This window comes from Lithobates pipiens, unplaced genomic scaffold (genome assembly GCF_037356315.1).
Source record: "Lithobates pipiens isolate NorthernLeopardFrog02 unplaced genomic scaffold, aLitPip1_a1.2 Scaffold_19, whole genome shotgun sequence".
NCBI lineage: Eukaryota > Metazoa > Chordata > Amphibia > Anura > Ranidae > Lithobates > Lithobates pipiens.
Genome location: NW_027507764.1, coordinates 222,241,821 through 222,260,661, shown reverse-complemented (window position 1 = coordinate 222,260,661; position 18,841 = coordinate 222,241,821). Strand labels below are relative to the sequence as shown.

At 38.9% G+C, this 18,841-nt stretch overlaps 1 protein-coding gene across 1 annotated transcript in view; it reads left to right on the top strand.

Moving 5' to 3' along the window:
- The window catches only part of ITGA9 (integrin subunit alpha 9), a 569,728-nt gene that overhangs the window by 519,453 nt on the left and 31,434 nt on the right, over window positions 1–18,841 (top strand). The window contains exons 25-26 of the mRNA XM_077491718.1: window positions 11,156–11,275; window positions 13,995–14,102. Of these exons, the coding sequence (XP_077347844.1) occupies window positions 11,156–11,275; window positions 13,995–14,102 (228 nt within the window). The remainder of the gene's footprint in view (window positions 1–11,155; window positions 11,276–13,994; window positions 14,103–18,841) is intronic.

The window sequence follows — 18,841 nt, the reverse complement described above, 5'->3', positions numbered from 1 at the left end:
AAAATGGAAGGTTGTCCCAACATTCATCCTTCTCAAAGTGATATAAGCCTGTTTATAGATGGCCTTATCTGTTGGGAGACCAAATCGTGAATGCTTATAAGCTGACTACACCTGTATGACAGATAACCTTAGAGTCTGCTCAGTACAGAGATCTGCTGGTTATAAACCTTTGATCTGCTTTCCATTAAGACACTAAAAAGCTTGACAAAAAAAAAAAAAAACAAGCAAGCTTGAACACTGCAGGAATGTATGAAAGCAGTATAAAGTGATTTATGAGCTACAATGATTAGTGACCAATATCAGTATAAAGATACAGCAAGGGAGTTTTGCAAACAAGCTGTAAGTATAACTCCCAACTGGACCCAAATTACGGTGTCCCTCTTTTGTTGTTTTAGGTTTTAATAGATTATTCCCATTTAGGTAGTGGTTGCAGATTACATCACAAGCAGTCTAATTGCTTTATACCACTGATACAAGTACACCAACACGCACACACTCAAGGGCCATTTTTGGTACATCCTCATCAACCTGCCGAATTGATTTGTGGCAGTAAACCCACTGAAACTTGGTTAGAACAGATAAAACTTACACTACATACAGAAAATGTCCCTGGAGAAATTTGACCTCAGGATCATGGCTGCATGAAAAGAATGCTTGCCACCATGCTGCCTTCATATATAGCAAAGTATTGCTAAAGGACTGTATATACGGTATATGGAATTATAATAGTGAACTTGCAACATAGATGTCTTCACTTTTACCACACACTACTGATGTTGAACATTTTAGGCACATGATAATGTATGTTTTGTTCATAAAGTATTTAAGCTCTTTTTTCGCATCTGGAATGATGAAGGTATGACCAGGGTTATGACAAGAATGCGGTATTGCACTGTATTCACTGCTCATGTAACTTGTCACAGTGACATCTAAACCATTTATGTAGCAGTTCTGGGCAAGTTGCCAGGCATATAAGCCCTACAAAGGGGGTATTTTAAGACCTTTGAAATGCGTTGGCATTTATGGATATAAGGACTTAGTGCTTCTTTGTGAGAATTTTGGAAATCTTGTAGAACCTTACTTGAAAACAATGGTGGTCAACGCGCTTAAAATTGCAATCTAATGATACAGAATTTCAGAATTATAAAGAATGTATCAAGCCAATTTTAAAGGAACCCATATTAAAAACACAAACTTACAAATACTGTACATATCTTTTTTTAATACCTTAACCATTTCAATACAGGACATTTATAAACCCTTCCCTCCCAAACCAATTTTTAGCTTTCAGTGCTCTCACACTTTGAATGCCAATTACTCAGTCCTGCAAAACTGTACCCAAACAAAATACAAATACAAATAGAGCTTTCTTTTGGTGGTATTTTATCACCACTGGGTTTTTTATCTTTTGCGACATTTTAAAAAAGAGCAAAAATTTAGAAAAAAAAAAACACCTTTTTTTACTTTCTATGATAACATTTTGCAAATAAGTCATTTTTGTTCATAAATTTGGCCCAACATTTATATGGCTACATCTCTTTAGTAAAAATAACACAAATTAGGGGATATTATTTAGTCTTTGGGAAAGTTATAGAGTCTACAAGCTATGGTGCCAATCATTGAAAATTGGTCACACCTGGTCACACCTGATCACACCTGGTCCCACCTGATGCACTGACGGCCTATCTCATTTCTTGAGGCCCTGAAATGTCAGGAAAGTACAAATACCCCCCAAATGACCCCCTTTTGAAAAGTAGACAGTCAAAGGTATTTAGCAATGAGGCATGGTGAGTTTTTTGACATTTAAATTTTTTTCCCACAATTCTTGGGAAAATTAAGTTTTTGTTTTTTTTCACAAAATTGTCATAATAACAAGTTATTTCTCACACACAGCATTTGCATACTTCCAATTACACCCCAAAATACATTCTACTACCCCTCCCGAATATGGCGATACCACATGTGTGTGACTTTTACACAGCCTGGCCACACAGAGAGGTCCAACATGCAGGGAGCGCCATCAGGGGTTCTAGGAGCATAAAATTACACCTCTAATTTCCTAACCACCTATTGCAATTGTGAAGGCCCTGGAGCCCCAGGACAGTGGAATTAACCACAAAATGACCCCATTTTGGAAAGCAGACACCCCAACGTCTATTCTATGAGGCATAATGAGTCTTTTTAATGGTTCATTTTTTTCCACAAGTCTTCAGAAAACGTGGAAAGAAAATTAAAACTTTTTTTTTACAGAAAGTGGTAAGTTTATAAGATATTTCTAACTCAAAGCATGTATATAGCCAAAATGACACCTCAAAATATATTCTGCTACTCCTCCTGAGTATGGTGATACCACATGTGTGAGACTTTTACACAGCCTGGCCACATACAGAGGCCCAACATGCAGGGAGCACCATCAGGTGTTCTAGGAGTATAAATTACACCTCTAATTACCTAATGACCTATTACACTTTTGAAGGGTGTGTCCGACAGCTGTGTCCGAGGGACACACTTCATCCACGATCGCTGCTCTGCAGCCCCCGGGGGTCTGCAGGAGCGGCGGGATACCGAGGACGTCATATGCCCGCCCAGGATGGGAGATCCCATCTGCGGACGTCATATGACTATAGCCTGGTATTGAAGTGGTTAAAAAACAGAGGCTTAACTAGAACCTTCAGGGCCCCAGTGCAAGAAACCATGAAGGGCCCCCCCCCTTCAGTCAAAACAGCATGAGAAAATGCGAGCATGACTAAGATTTTGAAAGACCTGCAGCACCCTGGAAAACGTGTGCTGTGGTGAATGGTGGGCATGGCTAGTGGGAGGGTCTTAACGTGGAATTTAACAGAATCTGCACCTGCAGTATACACTGCACACATATGCCACAGTTCTTAGTAAGGGGCACTTTGCAGGATTATGTGGAGGCACTCTGGAGAATGTAAGGGGGCACTCTGAAATTATTACTTCCAGAGTGCCCTATTACATCCTTTAGAATACCCCCTTACATCCTCCTCCAGAGTGCCCCCCCCCCCTTTCAGTGCCACTTTACATCCTCCAGAGTGCTCTCCCTTAAGCCGCGTACACACGGGCGGACTGTCTGGCCTACTTAGTCCGCCGAAACACATTTCAGCGGACAGTCCGCTTGTGTGTGGGCTTCAGCGGACTTTTTCAGCGTGCAGTCTGGCGGACTAAGTATTTCGGAATTTCCGTAATACTGTCCGTCGGACTCGCATTTCTGCGGACAATCCGCCCGTGTGTGTGCCAGTCCGCCGTACTTTTGAAATGAGCGGACTTTCCTCCGCGTGTGTGGGCAAGTCCGTTAATTTCAAAAGTAGGGCGGATAGTATGGCGGACTTAGTACGCCGTATTAGTCCGCTCAAAAAGTGGTGTGTGTGGTCAAGTCCGTTCATTCGAAAGTATGACGGACTGTCCGTCGGATTGTCTGACGGACTAAGTTGGCCAGACAGTCCGCCCCGTGTGTACGCGGCTTTAGTATTACTGTACTATGGGGGCACTCTGGAGGATGTAAAGGAGCACTCTGGAGGCACTACAGGGGGCACTAAGTTAGTACCTCCAGAGTGTTCCCTTATGTCCTGCTTCTCCAGTGGGCTCCCAAAGTTAGTCCCCCCTTATGTCCTGCTCCTCCAGAGTGCCCTCTAATTTAGTGTCCCCTTGTGTCGTCCTGCTCCTCCAAAATGCCCCCAAAGTTAGTGTTTCTTTTCACATAGCTTCTGGCCTGGCCGCAAGCAGCTGGTGGTAAAACACTTTAGAAAAATAAAATCATTCTCTGCAACTTTTGAACTGCGCATGCACAGTTCTGGAGCAAGTCGATTAGAGAACTGTCAAGCTTGGCCTCTACTCATGCAGCGGCGCATGTGAATATAAGCCACACCCTGATGCCTGATCTGAGGCCTAGCCTGGCAGCTCTCCAATTGAGCTAATATGACAGCGGAGTAACAGTGGTAGAAATGTTTTTTATTCCTTCTAAAATGTTTTACTTGTGAGGTGAGAGTCACGGGTGGCCAGGGACAAGGAGTTTTTTTTACAGGCAATGACAGGAGAAAAGTGCCTGCTTTGGCAACACGTGCCCCCCCCATGGTGGCAGAACACAGCACCCACAAAAAGTTGCCCCCCCCCCCCCCCTTAGTACACCACTATCAAGCCATTTATCTTCTTATAACCAGTCTTCAAAAAAATATATTCCTTCATTGGCTTGTAAGCATCAGAACACAGAATACTTTTTGAAGGCACCCCAGGGCCCATGGTTTATACAAAGGACTGCATTCCTTAAAGCATTTACCTAACTTTTTGTCCCTTTTGAAGAAATCTGTGAATAAAAGAACAGACCTTGGATACAGATAGCAGCTTATTTTGACTGGTCTGCCTAGAGGCAAGGGGACTTTACTTGCTTCAGTTGTCCATCTATCTGCAAAATTCCTCTCAGTTCCTTACACATGTGCACAGTCCAGCCATGGATTAGAATAATAGTTGTTCTGGGTACACTAAAGTCACCCATTATTCTTTCATTATTTCATGGACCCCTTTGATTCAAGCTGGAAATAGGCTGCAGGGAGTTGTATGGAAACATTAAGTAGAGAGTTGTCAGACTCTGGCTAGGCCAGGCAATCTGAAAAAAGATGTCTGTGTGTCTGTCTGCATATCTATTTACAGTTGTTATCAGGAAGGCAAGTGGTGTTTTTTGCAGAATTTCCATTCCACTGTAATATATATGATCATTTTCGCTGCGTGATCCTTTCACTTGTTAAATAAGCACTTTTCACTAATAAAGGGAAACGTACATCAGAAATGTTATAAATCAGTCATCAAAATTCACATCACACAGGAAACAAAGGTAGTAAAATGTGTTATTGTTTGCCTGTTTTAGACAAGAGGGGAAATTCTACTTTTACTACGGCACTTAGAGTGTTGAAATAGGAATAATGCCTCAGAATGCCGGCATATAAATAAGTACAAAGTATGCCAGGGAAAACTTTGACTGAATCAATTAACTTGCCGTGAATGAGCGACTAAACTGGAAACTTTTAAAATCCTGACTCTAGCATAGAGTGTAGAATAAAATTCAGATCTTGCTGAAGAAAAATGAATCAAGAGTTTAGAGTACAAAGGTAATAATTTTGCTCATTCTTGCATTAGCTGGCTACACCGGACCAGCAAAAAGACCGGTCCTATTTGTTACTGTTGCTGTAAAACCTAGTCAGTGAAGATTTTGTGCCACAAACTACCAAAAAATAAGCTTTTATTTTTTTTTAAGCTTGAAGTGGTTGAGGTGATGAGCCGTGCTGCTTGACTTTAGCAAAGGGGTACGCCCCATGTAATATTTACTTTACTGAACTTTCCGGTGCCCAGGCTTTTGCTGCAACACTCCCCCGGTACTTCCCTTTTGGGTTTTGGGCACCCAATCTTTTTCCCCATGCCCAGCACTGCCCATGATGCTTAGCATGCACCATGCTAAATGCAGGAGCATGCTAAATTAGAAGAGTTTTCCTTGCTTGCCTGTCACTCAGATCATGTGCACATAGAACGGCTTGATGTTTTGCTGAATAGGGTAACACACATGTTGTGGTGGCTCCAAAGACAACCCCTAGCCATGTAGCCACCAGAAAATTGAAAGTCAACTTGGGATATATAACAAATGAATCCTTAGAAGAGCCGATAACAGTTGCAACAATATGAAAGACGATACCTTTTTGTAGGTAATTCTTGATATCTAATCATAGAGTTTTTGATTTGGGTTTAAAGTCACTAAATATATAGCTTTCATTAAAAGAATACCTAGTACAAGGGCACTTCCTATTATGGGGGTGACAGCCATCTCCCAGTTGTGCTCATGTGTTGTCATCTGTCACATTTACCACATCTTGAGACTACAAGCAGATATGCCAACACACAAGGCAGAGGCCTAGAAAGCTGAAATTGTTTTAAGATTTGTCCTCAGTAGTCTCACTAGTTTTTTAGTTTTTCAATTGGGGCTGTTGAAAAATATCCCTGGATCGTTACCATAGACTACTAATATTAATCCACCCTGAAAAGGGAAAAAACAATGTGGAATACATGTTCCTTTCAATTATATAAATACACAAAGCTCACTGCCAACAGTTATTCTATGTGTCATTGTTGGCTTTAAAATCATTATACAATAACCACAGTTGATTTATAATGCTCTCATGCATAGGCTTTGAATTCTAGCATGAAGCAAATTATATTTCCATATCTCTCCTTGTCCAGTGCCCACTGGCATGCTTCTGGCTTATTATTTGTGGCATGATAATTTTTCGCTCTGGACCCCAGTATTTGACAAAAAAAACATCTAAAGGTGCAATGGAAATTCCATCCATTTTCTTTCTTGGAATCCATACCTTAAAGTTCAACTTTAGTCATTGATCATTTTCAATTAAATATATTCCTCATTTGTAAAAACAATAGTATTCCCACCATAACATTTCATTATGTGGTTATTTTTGGGCAGGACTTAGGTATGGTTAAACATCTTATGTTTGTACAATCACCTTGTGGAGAGCTACCCCTCAAAGACGTAACCATCTATATAAAATTATGTGAGAATATATTTCACAGAATACAATGGTGACAAGGTACAATTTAATGTCATATAATAAAGAGTATTCATATACAGTATAATTTAAATATTTGATTTTTATTTTAAAATAAAATTGAAATTTAAATTGCCAAATAGCGATTACATATGTATCAACTGCTTGTTAATACCTTCAGCATATGTGTTGCATGTTGTTCACAGTCCCTTTATAAAGTATAATTGGGTTAATAGGGTTAAGCTGGAATGTGTATGTGAAGATATGCTGTTGCCATACTGTAGAACATCCCTGGTTTTCGAGGTACCCTGGGCAAGTTTGTAAAACCACATGCAGACATCTCTAGGCCTCAAGGCTCCTGTTTGTGATGTACTATCAGTCACTAAACTGTACATGGTAGTAGAAAGATAGCATAAACAAATAAATCTGGGCTGCAGTCTGCTCTTTTGAACTGCTGCCTTGTAAAGGTTGACCAGCATCCTAACCAACTGTCAGCCATTAGCCACACTGCCAACATGCCATGTGGTCTGGCAACAATATGGCTGGAAGAGAATGATGACACCAAGTTTGGTCTATATATTTTAATCGCCGTATGTGCTTCTCTTCTTAAATACATTAGGATCTAAGAGAGCTTATCTTATCTCTGTGCAGACCATTCATAGTTTATTTTTCTGAACTTTAAATAGCTTTTTATATCTTTCTGCCTGCCAAGCTGCATCTCAGGAGTAGGAGTTGTGTCTGTAGAGCGTAATATTATGTCTGTGAAATAACATATATCCATAAGTGATAACTATGTGACCAATTCTCTAAATGTAATGTAGATTTGTTTATGCCATGAAATAGTATTACATACGGATGTTTTCAACTACATTTTAATAAACAAATTAAAAGTAATAAATAGGATTGTAATAATTTGTAGTTCATTTTATGCACTATAAAGAGAGTCCATTGCGATGAGTAAATCCACATTATTATTAGTTATTATGAGTAAATGGGTCATGTACATAATAAAGTTCAAAATGTAAAAGTCAAAAAGATTTAAAATGATGGTAAAGGCACAGATGTTTTTGTAAATAACAAACATGTACTCCTTACCTGCTCTTTGAAATGGTTTTGCATAGAGCAGCCCCAATCCTCTTCTCTTGTCCCCCGCCGACGCTCCTGGCCCCTCCCCCCTGCCGAGTGCCCACATAGTAAGGCACCTGCTATGGGGCACTTGTGTGTTTTCGCTGCTGAGCTGTCTTATGAACACACAGAGCATGGTTTGGCCCCACCCCCTCCTCACTGGCTGTGATTGACAGCAGCGGGAATCAGTGGCTTCCGCCGATGTGTCTGAGCCAATGAGGAGGGAGAGAGAGAGTCATGCACATCGCTGGATTGAGATTGGGCTTAGGTAAGTGTAAGGTGGGGGGGGGGGGGTGGAGCTGCTTGCAGAAGTTTTTTTCACCTTAAAGTGATTGTAAAGGCTATTTTTTTTCCTATAAAAATTATAAACATGTTATACTTACCTGCTCTGTTGCAGTGGATTTGCACAGAGCAGCCCAGATCCTCCTCTTATTGGGCCCCTCTTCTGTGTTCCTGGCCCCTCCCTTCTGTCCAGTGCCCCCACAGCAAGCAGCGTGCTATTGGGGCACCCGAGCTGAGTCACAGCTCCCTGTGTCCATTCATACATGGAGCCGCAACCCTGCCCCGCCCCTTTCTCCCCTGGCTGGCTAGCTGACTTTGACAGCAGCAAGAGCCAGTGGTGCTGCTGCTGTGTCTCGGCCAATCAGGAATGAGAGTATTGGATGGCTGAGACACTTGTGGACATCACTGGACAGAGAGGGACCTCAGGAAAGTGTTAGAGGGGCTGAGGGGGGCTTCTGCAAACAGAAGGCTTTTTATCTTAATGCATAGAATGCATTAAAATAAAAAAACCTTCTGCCTTTACAACCACTTTAATGCAGAGAACGCATTAAGTTAAAAAAAAACCTTCTGCCTTTAGAATCACTTTAACGATACCTTAGAGGGAAGATTGGGGGGGAATGGAAGTGTCAGCATTTGCACAGCATACTTGCACGTTATGGCACACTTACCTGCAAGCATGAACTCCTCCTGTTATTGCAATCATTCCTTAGTTGAACACTATTTATTTAATCTAGGGCTGAATCAGTGTTGCCGTCATCCCTGTTTTGTTGTACATAAGCAATCTCTGAATTGGGACATCAAAACGTCATTGGATACAGTACCCAATCCATGTCATTGCTGTAGTACAATCATTTAGCTTATAATGTATCAAAAAGTTTACCAAGACTCCATTACAGGTTGGCACTGTGGGAATCTTACTGATAAAACAGTGCCACCTCCTATAAATCAATTTTGAATAGAAGAACAATACATAAAAAAAGGACTTTGTAAGCACAAATTATAAAAAAAGTACATAATCATTTATTAAGCATATAACAATACAAAAGATCACATTTAAAAATGATTTTGCAATAAAAAAATGCAAAACTGACAACTCTCTAGAACAAAACGTGCATGACATAGAACAGGGATATGCAATTAGCAGACCTCCAGCTTTTGCAAAACTACAAGTCCCATCATGCCTCTGCCTTTGAGTGTCATGATTGTGCTGTCAGATCTTGCTATGCCTCATGGGAATTGTAGTCCTGCAACAGCTGGAGGTCCGCTAATAGCATATCCCTGACATAGACCATCATTGTAATCCTGCAATCAAAACGTGGTATGCAAGAAAAAGCTCTCTACATGTTTCGCAATTAAATGCTTCTTCGGGAGCTTATTAATTGTTCTACAAGAGGGAAAAATAAATAAACATACAAGCAATACATCATAAACAGTAGCACAGTGATCATATGTTTCAGATGTTTAGGAGGATTTACCAAAAGGCGACCATTTAGCTTATGAGTTTGGGTATCATCATTTCCTATTTCCATGTTTTGTATACAAAATTGTTTTTAATTATCCGATGTGGGATTTTTTTACTTGTGTTTCAATAAATCATACTTTTTTATTATATATGTTTGGTTGCCTTTAAGAAAGTCTCAATTCAGGGATTGCTTATGTACATTATTTCTTAGTTAGGTTAGTTTACACTTGTAAAAGATAAAAATGTCTTTAAAGACAATTTAAAGATAATGAATACCGATTTAAGTATCTTTTCTTTTTTATTTAATTTGATCAAGACCAAAAATTCTAATTATTTGCCTTTGTTTAACCTTTGCAGGCCTTGCAATGGGTTCTGACAAATTGTTTCATTGACTTTTGTTAATAAAAAAAAGCACCCCAACTGTTGTGATCTTTCACCATTTTAACTGCTCAGAACCAATAAAAGGGGGCATTTGGTTATTGGCATGTTGCAACTGTAGCGCATTGTCTTAATATACTGTAAACTTCTTTAGTGTGAGTTTATATTACTGTTTGCACAAGAACGGTATAATTAGGATTCCTGTACGTTATTGTTTTTCTACATACATCCTTAAGGCTCACAGGAGAAGGTTCAAACATTTAGAGTAAAATAACATAACATTCTTTTTTATTATTTACAATGATGTAATACTGTGCAAAGACAAAAATCACTTGTTCCCACAATTATTACAACGTCTATATTTGATAAATGGAGAAATTATTATTATTATACAGGATTCATATAGCGCCAACAGTTTCCACAGTGCTTTACAACATGAGGGCAGACAATACAGTTACAATACACATCAATACAGGAGGGACCAGAGGGCCCTGCTCATTAGAGCTTACAATCTAAAAGTGAAATGAGTTAAAATGCTAAGAAGCAGTCCATGTTTACTTAAAACATCCAGTTAGCTTTATACATTTTAAAATCAATCTACACATCAGTGGATGTTTGTGTTTACTTTGAAATACTTCACTGCGCTTCACCTTCCTTCACACTTTTATAAATGAGGTCCATAGTGTCACCATGCTTTGTCAAAGCATTGAGGTACATAAGAAAGCATGCTTAAACATAGCTGTATCATCTGCTTGGGTCTTCTTAAAAAGTCAGAATACAATCAACTTTCTTACCCCCTGGTTTAAATTTGAGTGTGCTGAAATCATTGCATGTACTTTGGTTGAAGATAGAGAAGATTTGAAAATCCACTGCATCCATAGCTGGCTTTGGGGCATATCCCATATAAGCATTCGTTTATAGTACCCAGCAGTGGTATGAGCAGAGATTTGACTTGGGAATTTTTAAACACAGGGGTTGATTTACTAAAACTGGAGCATGCAAAATCTGGGGCTGTGCTAGGTAGCCAATCAGCTTCTAACTGCAGCTTGTTCAATTAGGCTTTGACAAAAAAAAAAAAAAAATGGAAGCTGATTGGTTTCTAATTTCCAGATTTTGCACTCTGCATGTGTACTAAATCAACCCCACAGTTTGAGTTCTTCAGTCTCTTAGCAGGATGTACACTTGCATAGTCACAAGAGGAATTTAAAATATCATTATTATCACTGAAAATCGGAAAATATATTGAATTTCTGTTTGATATAAAATATTAACAACTCTTGCTCTATTATATTCCATACCCAGTTTTCTATTCATATTAATCATTATACTTCATTTTGTCTTTTAGGATTGTCAGAAATCTGCATATCCATGCTTAAATGTAGAATGTAAATTAATGCCATTAGCTAAAGAAGAGACTCGAAACATTGATATTCAGATGCTGCTAAATACAGAAATATTGAAAAAGGTAAGACTAGTCTGCATTAATCAGCATAAGACCCACCTTTATCCCTATTAAAACAGCCTAATAAAGATGGAGATGAACTGTGGCCTGAACTGATAAAACAAAATGCCCCGTGTAAACCCTACCTCCTATTTCTTCATCACAGCTCCACACTGAGTACCACTACCAGAATCTGAGCAGTGTTTAGTAGTCCTGATGCTATTACTACTTTGCTTCTCTGTCAGGAAAAGGCACTGCATGTTTTCTATTGCAATAATTGATACTATGAAGTTATAGTAATGATAATAGATAAAGAAGACACTACATGTTCCATGCATTGACCACTATGTAACTTAGGTGGGGTTTATACTGGTTGCATGAATCAAATTTGGGGCAAGTATTCTGTTTGGAAAATGATTTTCCAGCTAGGCTAACAAGGCTTTTTTGTACAGATAAATACAACCAACAATCTTGAGCGCACCCCAATTTGAAACTGCTATAAAGCTGCAGTCCTCAAAGTCCTAATAGACTTTGCTAAGATCACAAGAAAAAAAACTATACCACACTAAAAAATATTAATAAATATGCCAAAACAATGAGACCAGTAGTAAACAGTTATAACAAATGTGCTAACGGAAATTGATACACAACTCCAACTAAAAAAGAACAGTGTACCTGAAAATAAAGTGCTTATCATAATGAATTAGTTATAGCGACAGTTATTGAATTCATCCAAAGGAGACCTGAGAAACAAAAACACAGGTGAAGCAAGTGTGTGTATTGTTCACCACCATGAACTCTAGTGGACAGACTCTCACCTTCTTAGATGGACCTTAAGATTATAAAAGGCCCAAAAGGCAGGATCCCTTTAAACAGCCGCAATGGGCTATAATTGGGGATTCCAACTCCCCCCTTCCAAAACAGCCAGCATGAGGAAGTATTCAGAATTGTAACTCAGGAAAAGAAAAAAAAACATAGCACTCAGTATATCTTATAAAAGCCAATGAGAGAGAGCAGCGCCATCTGAGTGCAGTAATTGAAGTAGTTTAATGGCAGTAAAGAATATACACAGTCATAGGGTAAAATAGAGAATGTCAGCGTTGTGTGGACACAATGCAGGGTTCATCCACTCTGAAGGGAGGCCGTGCTGCGGCGTGTGGGGGTGTCACTCTGGTCAGGGCTGTGCTGGTGGCTCCCAGCACTTCCTAGTCCATGGGTACACTCGAAAGGAAGCCACCAACATCACTACTGGATGTCCGGATGAGCAGGGTTTTGCACGCATTCAGAGCACACATGCTCCTTCCTTAGACCTGACCTGATCTTCGCTGACCTTCTCTATTTTACCCTGTGAGTGTGTATATTCTTTACTGCAATTAAACTACTTGAATTACTGCACTCAGATGGCACTGCTCTCTCACTTGGCTTTTGTATCTGCAGAATTTTCTTCTAGCTCTTTCCTGAGCCTGCAGCCATCTACAGCCCACAGTTCATCCCAGAGACTATCCATCAGAGACTCTCGGAGACACACAGTTGTTCTCTTACTGATTATAGCCCATACTCTCTCCTCCTAGAGCTGTAGTACCCCAACTTTTTCTTTATATTATAAATATATAAAAACATATAGTAATATTATATTACTATATTCAGTACATCTTAAGCCTTAAATGTTTACTAAAATCTCACTCACATTGTGTGTAATACTCAGAAGTAAAAATGCAAAGGAGCTTGGATAGTTCACACAGTTCACTGCTTTGGCTGGATTTGACTGACAGTTCAGGTTCTCATCATCAAATCTGGGCTGCGAGATCACCCTCTCTCCTCTGCAATACTACCAAGTCTCAGTGCTGCACCCAAGCAATCTTCTTGCTTAGCGTCCTCAGATATGCTATAAACTGGACAACAAAAATCCAGGACAGAGGCCAACTTCTGTTTCCTCAGACCCAGGCTTACACCCTTCTCTAAGCAGCACTCTCCCCAGGTAACAAGCATGGGAGACAAAATACCTCCTGCACAACCTCCTATAGGGACAATACCAGGAAGGCAGATTAAGGAGGTCACATCTAAGCTGCATTTGGCTCGCAGCAGGGGTCCGATGAGTCCCTGTTCTCTGTGCCAGGGACAAATCTTTTTGAAACTGAGCCAAAGATGCACAGGACCAATGTGCAATCCGCTCCGCAGCCACCCCAGAAATATGTGAACCTGCTCCATAGAGAGCCGGTCACAATCTCCTGTCATGCGAATTCCCTGCATCCAATTCGCACTAGTGTGAACCCAGACTGACTGTATCAGTCCTCCCCGAGCATGCACCAGTGGTAATATACCTCCTATTATTAATAACTCTCCAGCAACAGCCAGAAGCAAGCAATGGTCTGGATATAGGATAAACCTAGAAAATACAGAAACAAAAACAATCAGAGCTCAGGCTGACTATAACCCAGCTAGAACACTAAATTTGAAATAGGAACACTCCAACTTAAGAAAGGGTCAATAAACCAAACAAACATAGAAAAGTGCAGTTATGAACAGCTTGGATTACATGTCTCACAGTCAAGGCCTGAAGACCACTACTCTACAGCAAAATACATTAATAAATGCAATAAAGCAGAGGAGTCACAAAACTTTGAGAAGTCTAGCTATGCAGAATCGGAGATATGTTTAAGGCAATCTAAGGACATAGTGTACCAGGGGATACTAAAGACAGTTTTTTTTTCTCCTTGAAAATGTTATATTATGTGTTCCACAGGATAGTTCATCAGTAATCCAGTTTGTAACAAGAGCCACAGTGAAAGTAGGAGCTGATTCAAGGTTACAGACAATAGAAGTACCACATGGGAACTCACAACATGCAACAGTAAGTTATCTTGTTAAATATGTCCAATATACAAAATTCTAAAAATATTAGACTGTTTAGGGTGAGATTGGGGCCCTTGTGAAAAACCTACTATCAGGACTGTGGTTCCTATTAACTATTAGAGCATTTTGACAACTGGGATGTTAATTCTGAAAAAACACAAGCTTCTTTATTTGTTTGGTCATTAGTAGAAACGAATTATTACTTTAAAACCTCTACCCTGATCAAACATCCTTGATTCCAGTCAATTGACAGCAATAAGCAATATTAGTATAATGGTGCTCCTAAGTATTTGCTTTGCATTTTCTCTTCTGACTGACATAGAGTATAGCATATATAATTATTGATGAATGATTTGCCTGACTTGGGATTCTCACTGGATCAAGCTAATGTTCTGTGATCAGAAATTCGGCCAGCAAAAGACCGATGAGAGCTTTTGGTTGGAAAATGCGATCGTGTGTATGTTCCATCGGACTTTTGCTGGCCGAATTTCGGCCAGCAAATGATTGAGAGCATGTTCTCAAATTTTCGGTCGGAAAAAGTTCCTATCCAAAAATGCATTCATGTGTATGCAATTCCAACGCGCAAAAACTCACGCATGCTCAGATTCAACTACGAGATGGAAGCTATTGGCTACTGGCTATTGAACTTCCTTTTTCTAGTCCCGTCGTACGTGTTGTACGTCACTGTGTTCTTGACGGTTGGAACTTGGTGTGACGGTGTGTATGCAAGACAGCTTGAGCGAAATCCCGTTGGAATTCCGTCGGGAAAACCATCAGAGCTTTTTCTGACCAAAATTACGATTGTGTGTACGTGGCATAAGACAATTTTAATTGTGAATTAGGGATTCCCCTGTCATACTTATTAAGGGAACTGAGTTACTGAGGCCCATTAAGGAATTAAAAAGTACCAATTTACTAGTTCACCAATTGCCTGGTACATAACTGTTTGCCCAGTGAAAAAAATATTAGCTTTTGCTCTGTTGTTTCACTGGTAGATTGGATCCAAATGTCCAGTTATTACAAAACTGTTGTTGATATTTAGCTGTTACAATTCATCAAATAATGCCTAATTTACTATTATAATATTGCTACACATGGACATGTAAATACTTGACTTTAATGGGCTAATGAAATTAACCCTATTAATAATCATTTGGATGCAGCCTAAAGAGTTTTTTTTTGCTAGCAGTACCAGGGCAAGTATTACAGGGGTCATAGATCTGCCATATTACATACTTAAGCTTGGTGATAAACATTATACAGAAAGTCAAATTTTTTAACTGAATAGGTAAGTAGGTTATCCTGATCTTGATATAACACATTGCAGTGTATTTATAAAAAATGATGTAGCTTGTCCATCGAAATTGCCTTTACATTTTTTCTTTCTGAATGGGCAAAATTGAATGTTCTTGGGCAATATATGCATTGGTTTGAATGTGTGAATGCAGAAAATATTGTTTAATAGCCTCCAAATGGAGCTAAGGAGCATAATAATTTCCTATTATAATCAACATTTAGTGGTCTTAATGCTGTATTTTCTTCATTCACATATTCTCAATCTGCAAAAAATACAGCCTGAGAACATTCAATTTTGCCCCATTAACGCAGAACTAATTTGTATGCAGTTATGATGGACAGCTATGTAGGTTTTCGTTTTCTTTTTTTTTTTAATAAATGTATCACTTAGTAACAAATTCATTTTTACAACCATTCACGAAGTTAGCATGTCTACAGCCTAGATTGAAAAAAATAGTATTAAACAAAAATGTTCTCTAGTAGTGATACATTATACAGATAAAAAAAAGAGTTAATTTTGTAATCCTCAGCCGAATCCTTTTGCAGCACTCAGTATTAATGCAGGTTATTGACTGCAACCGCAAGAACAAATGCGGCTCTGGATTGACTTTTTACTTGGCAAGGGATCTAGGAGGTACATTTTTGTAATGGCTCCTTTCTGCTTACCACCCCCTCAGCAATGAGAAACTAAAATATGTTTTTTTAAGAAAAGGTCAACATTATTATACGTTTTCCCTTGACGCTGTGTTTGGCGTGCTGCTCCATGTTTTTGGCACAGGTAGACTGAAGGAGCACACAAAACAGCTACTTTGCAGTGAATTGGGTTTTCTTTTCACTCACAATTCAGATCTGTAATGTTTAGAAAACCTGCAGCTGATCATTTTAATAAAAGCACCAAGGGATTGTGTTTTAACTACTTGAGCTCCGAAAGGTTCATGACCAGGACAATTTTTTGCTATTCAGCAGTGCGCTACTTTAACCACTTGCCTACAGCGCATTTTCACCCTCTTTCTTCCCAGGTCTATTTTCAGATTTCAGCGCTGTCGCTTTTTAGGGACATAGAGCTTTCTTTTGGTGGTATTTAATCACCACTGGGTTTTTTATTTTATGTTTTGTAAATATGTAATTTTCCACGTTCACTAATGTGCACTGAGGGCCACTGATAGGCTGCACTGATGGGAACTGATAAAGGCTGCACTGATAGGCAGTGATGGGAAGGCCCTAATATGCAGCACTGATGGGCACTGATAGGTGTAACTGATGGGCAGCACTTATGTGCACTTATAGGTGGCAATGATAGTTGGCACTGATGGGTACTGATAGGCAGCACTGATGAGGAGGCACGGATAAGCATCACTGATAGGCACTGACATACATCACTGATGGGCAATAACGGGGCTGCGCTGATCATCAGGGCGTGACGTGATGACATCATGCCCTGAACAAGAGTGCACTCGCCCGCCAATCATTTCACTATATGGCAGGCGGGAAGCAGTTAATGAGTAACTCTACTTTTGTGGGAAAATTTTGCAAATAAAAAAGAAATAGTATAGCATATACAATTGTGATACAAGTCAAATTATAAGTGAATGCTATTAAAAATGACCTTTCCTTTTCAATCTGCAGTGCTGTCATTTTCTGTAAAATGAAATGCAATATGGCTACGTGGAGGAGTTCTGTACACAGATGGTGTACAGTACGTCCCACAGAAATGTAATTTCCTGCTAGTGTGATTGGCTTACTGATTTTCCCACAAGTCTGCCCTAAGATATAAGTCAGATTGTGAGCATCCCCTGCAAGAGAAATGTCATTTTGGTGAGATATTCTCAAAAGGAAATCATGTACAAAGGGATGCAAACCCTGCAGCTTTCCTCATTAGAGCCTTGCAGGTGCAGCAGATGATAATTAGAAAACCACTCCCATACAGATTCACACACATGGACACAGACAAATAAATGGCTATTTCAGGATAGAAAAAGGCAGAAATCTCAACAAAAGTGGAGTTACTCTTTAACTGTCAATTGTGTGGCCATGCAAGTTAAAATTCTATAATGTTTTTCACACACACAAAGCTTACTTTTTGTGGTATTTGATCATCACCATTTTTTTTTTTTTTTTGTACATTAATTAGTTTGTGTGAAAGCTATACCATCTACAATCTATGGTATATATATTTATAAATTAATTCATTCTGATGTACTGACAGCCTGTCTCAATACTTGAGGCTCTAAAATCATTTTTGGAAAGTAGACAAGGCATTTAGTAAGAGGCATGGCAAGTTTTTTTAAGTTGTAATATTTTTCACAAAATTAACACATTGAATAAAAGTTTTTTTTCACAAATTTTTTCCACATTTTTACATGCTGTCACCAGTGCAGTACTACAATGATGACTAGAAATAGTATATTTAGAAAAAAAATAATAATTGTTTATACAATATTTTAAACAATGATTTAATTTTTTTTAAACTGTTTTTCATTTTTTACTATTTTTTACATACTTTCATCAGAGTAGTTTAGTTTGTACTACTCTAAATGGGGATTTTTTTTTTTGTACACTTTGCTGTTACAATGAAGATCATTGTAAGAGCAAAGTTTTCAACTGTCATGAATAGGTTAACCACTGTGATCACTAGTGACCTGTGTTGGCTACAACTAGTCACATGGCACAGGGTGCTGTGAATGGCACAGGTACCATGTGATAGCTGTGGGACAATCACAGCATAGGAAACATAGCTGTTATGAATTAATTCATTCATAACAGCTTTGTTGACATTGTGATCATGTGATCACCGGGCCCCAAGTACCAGGATCTGCAATCTGCTGTGTCCAGACATGTACGTGACATACTGTGGCGTGCCGGCAGGTGGTTAACGAAAGTTTAAAAGATAGCGTATACCTAAAAATGCCCCAAAATATTTGCATCAACTAGCCTTTATGTTCTTCTTCTTTTTGCTGGGTAATATGTTTTCGCTATAAAAAATGTACACATGAATCAAGATTAGATATACAGTCTAAAATGAAGCAGGATACAAAGTCAATTACATATTAAAGGCTCTTTTAGAAAATCTAATTCTGAATAATTTTCTGAGTTTACTAATTGCTAAGAGCTATTTGCTAAGTATTAGCTTTTAATTTCTGTGATGTTTATTGTAAGAAAGAAGCATTAGGCATTTTTTTCATTTCTAGTCAGGTAAATATTGCATTTTTAAACATTTCATATCTGCTATTTTCAACAAGCAAATGGAGCTCTATGCCTATTTGTATATACCAGGATAAATGTGATTAATTTGGTAAAAAAAAATATTGTTTAGAGCAGTATTTCTCAACTCCAGTCCTCAAGGCACCCCAACAGTTCATGTTTATAGGATTTCCCTCAGATGAAATGGCTGTGGTAATTACTAAGGCAGTGAAACTGATCAAATCATCTGTGCAAAATAAA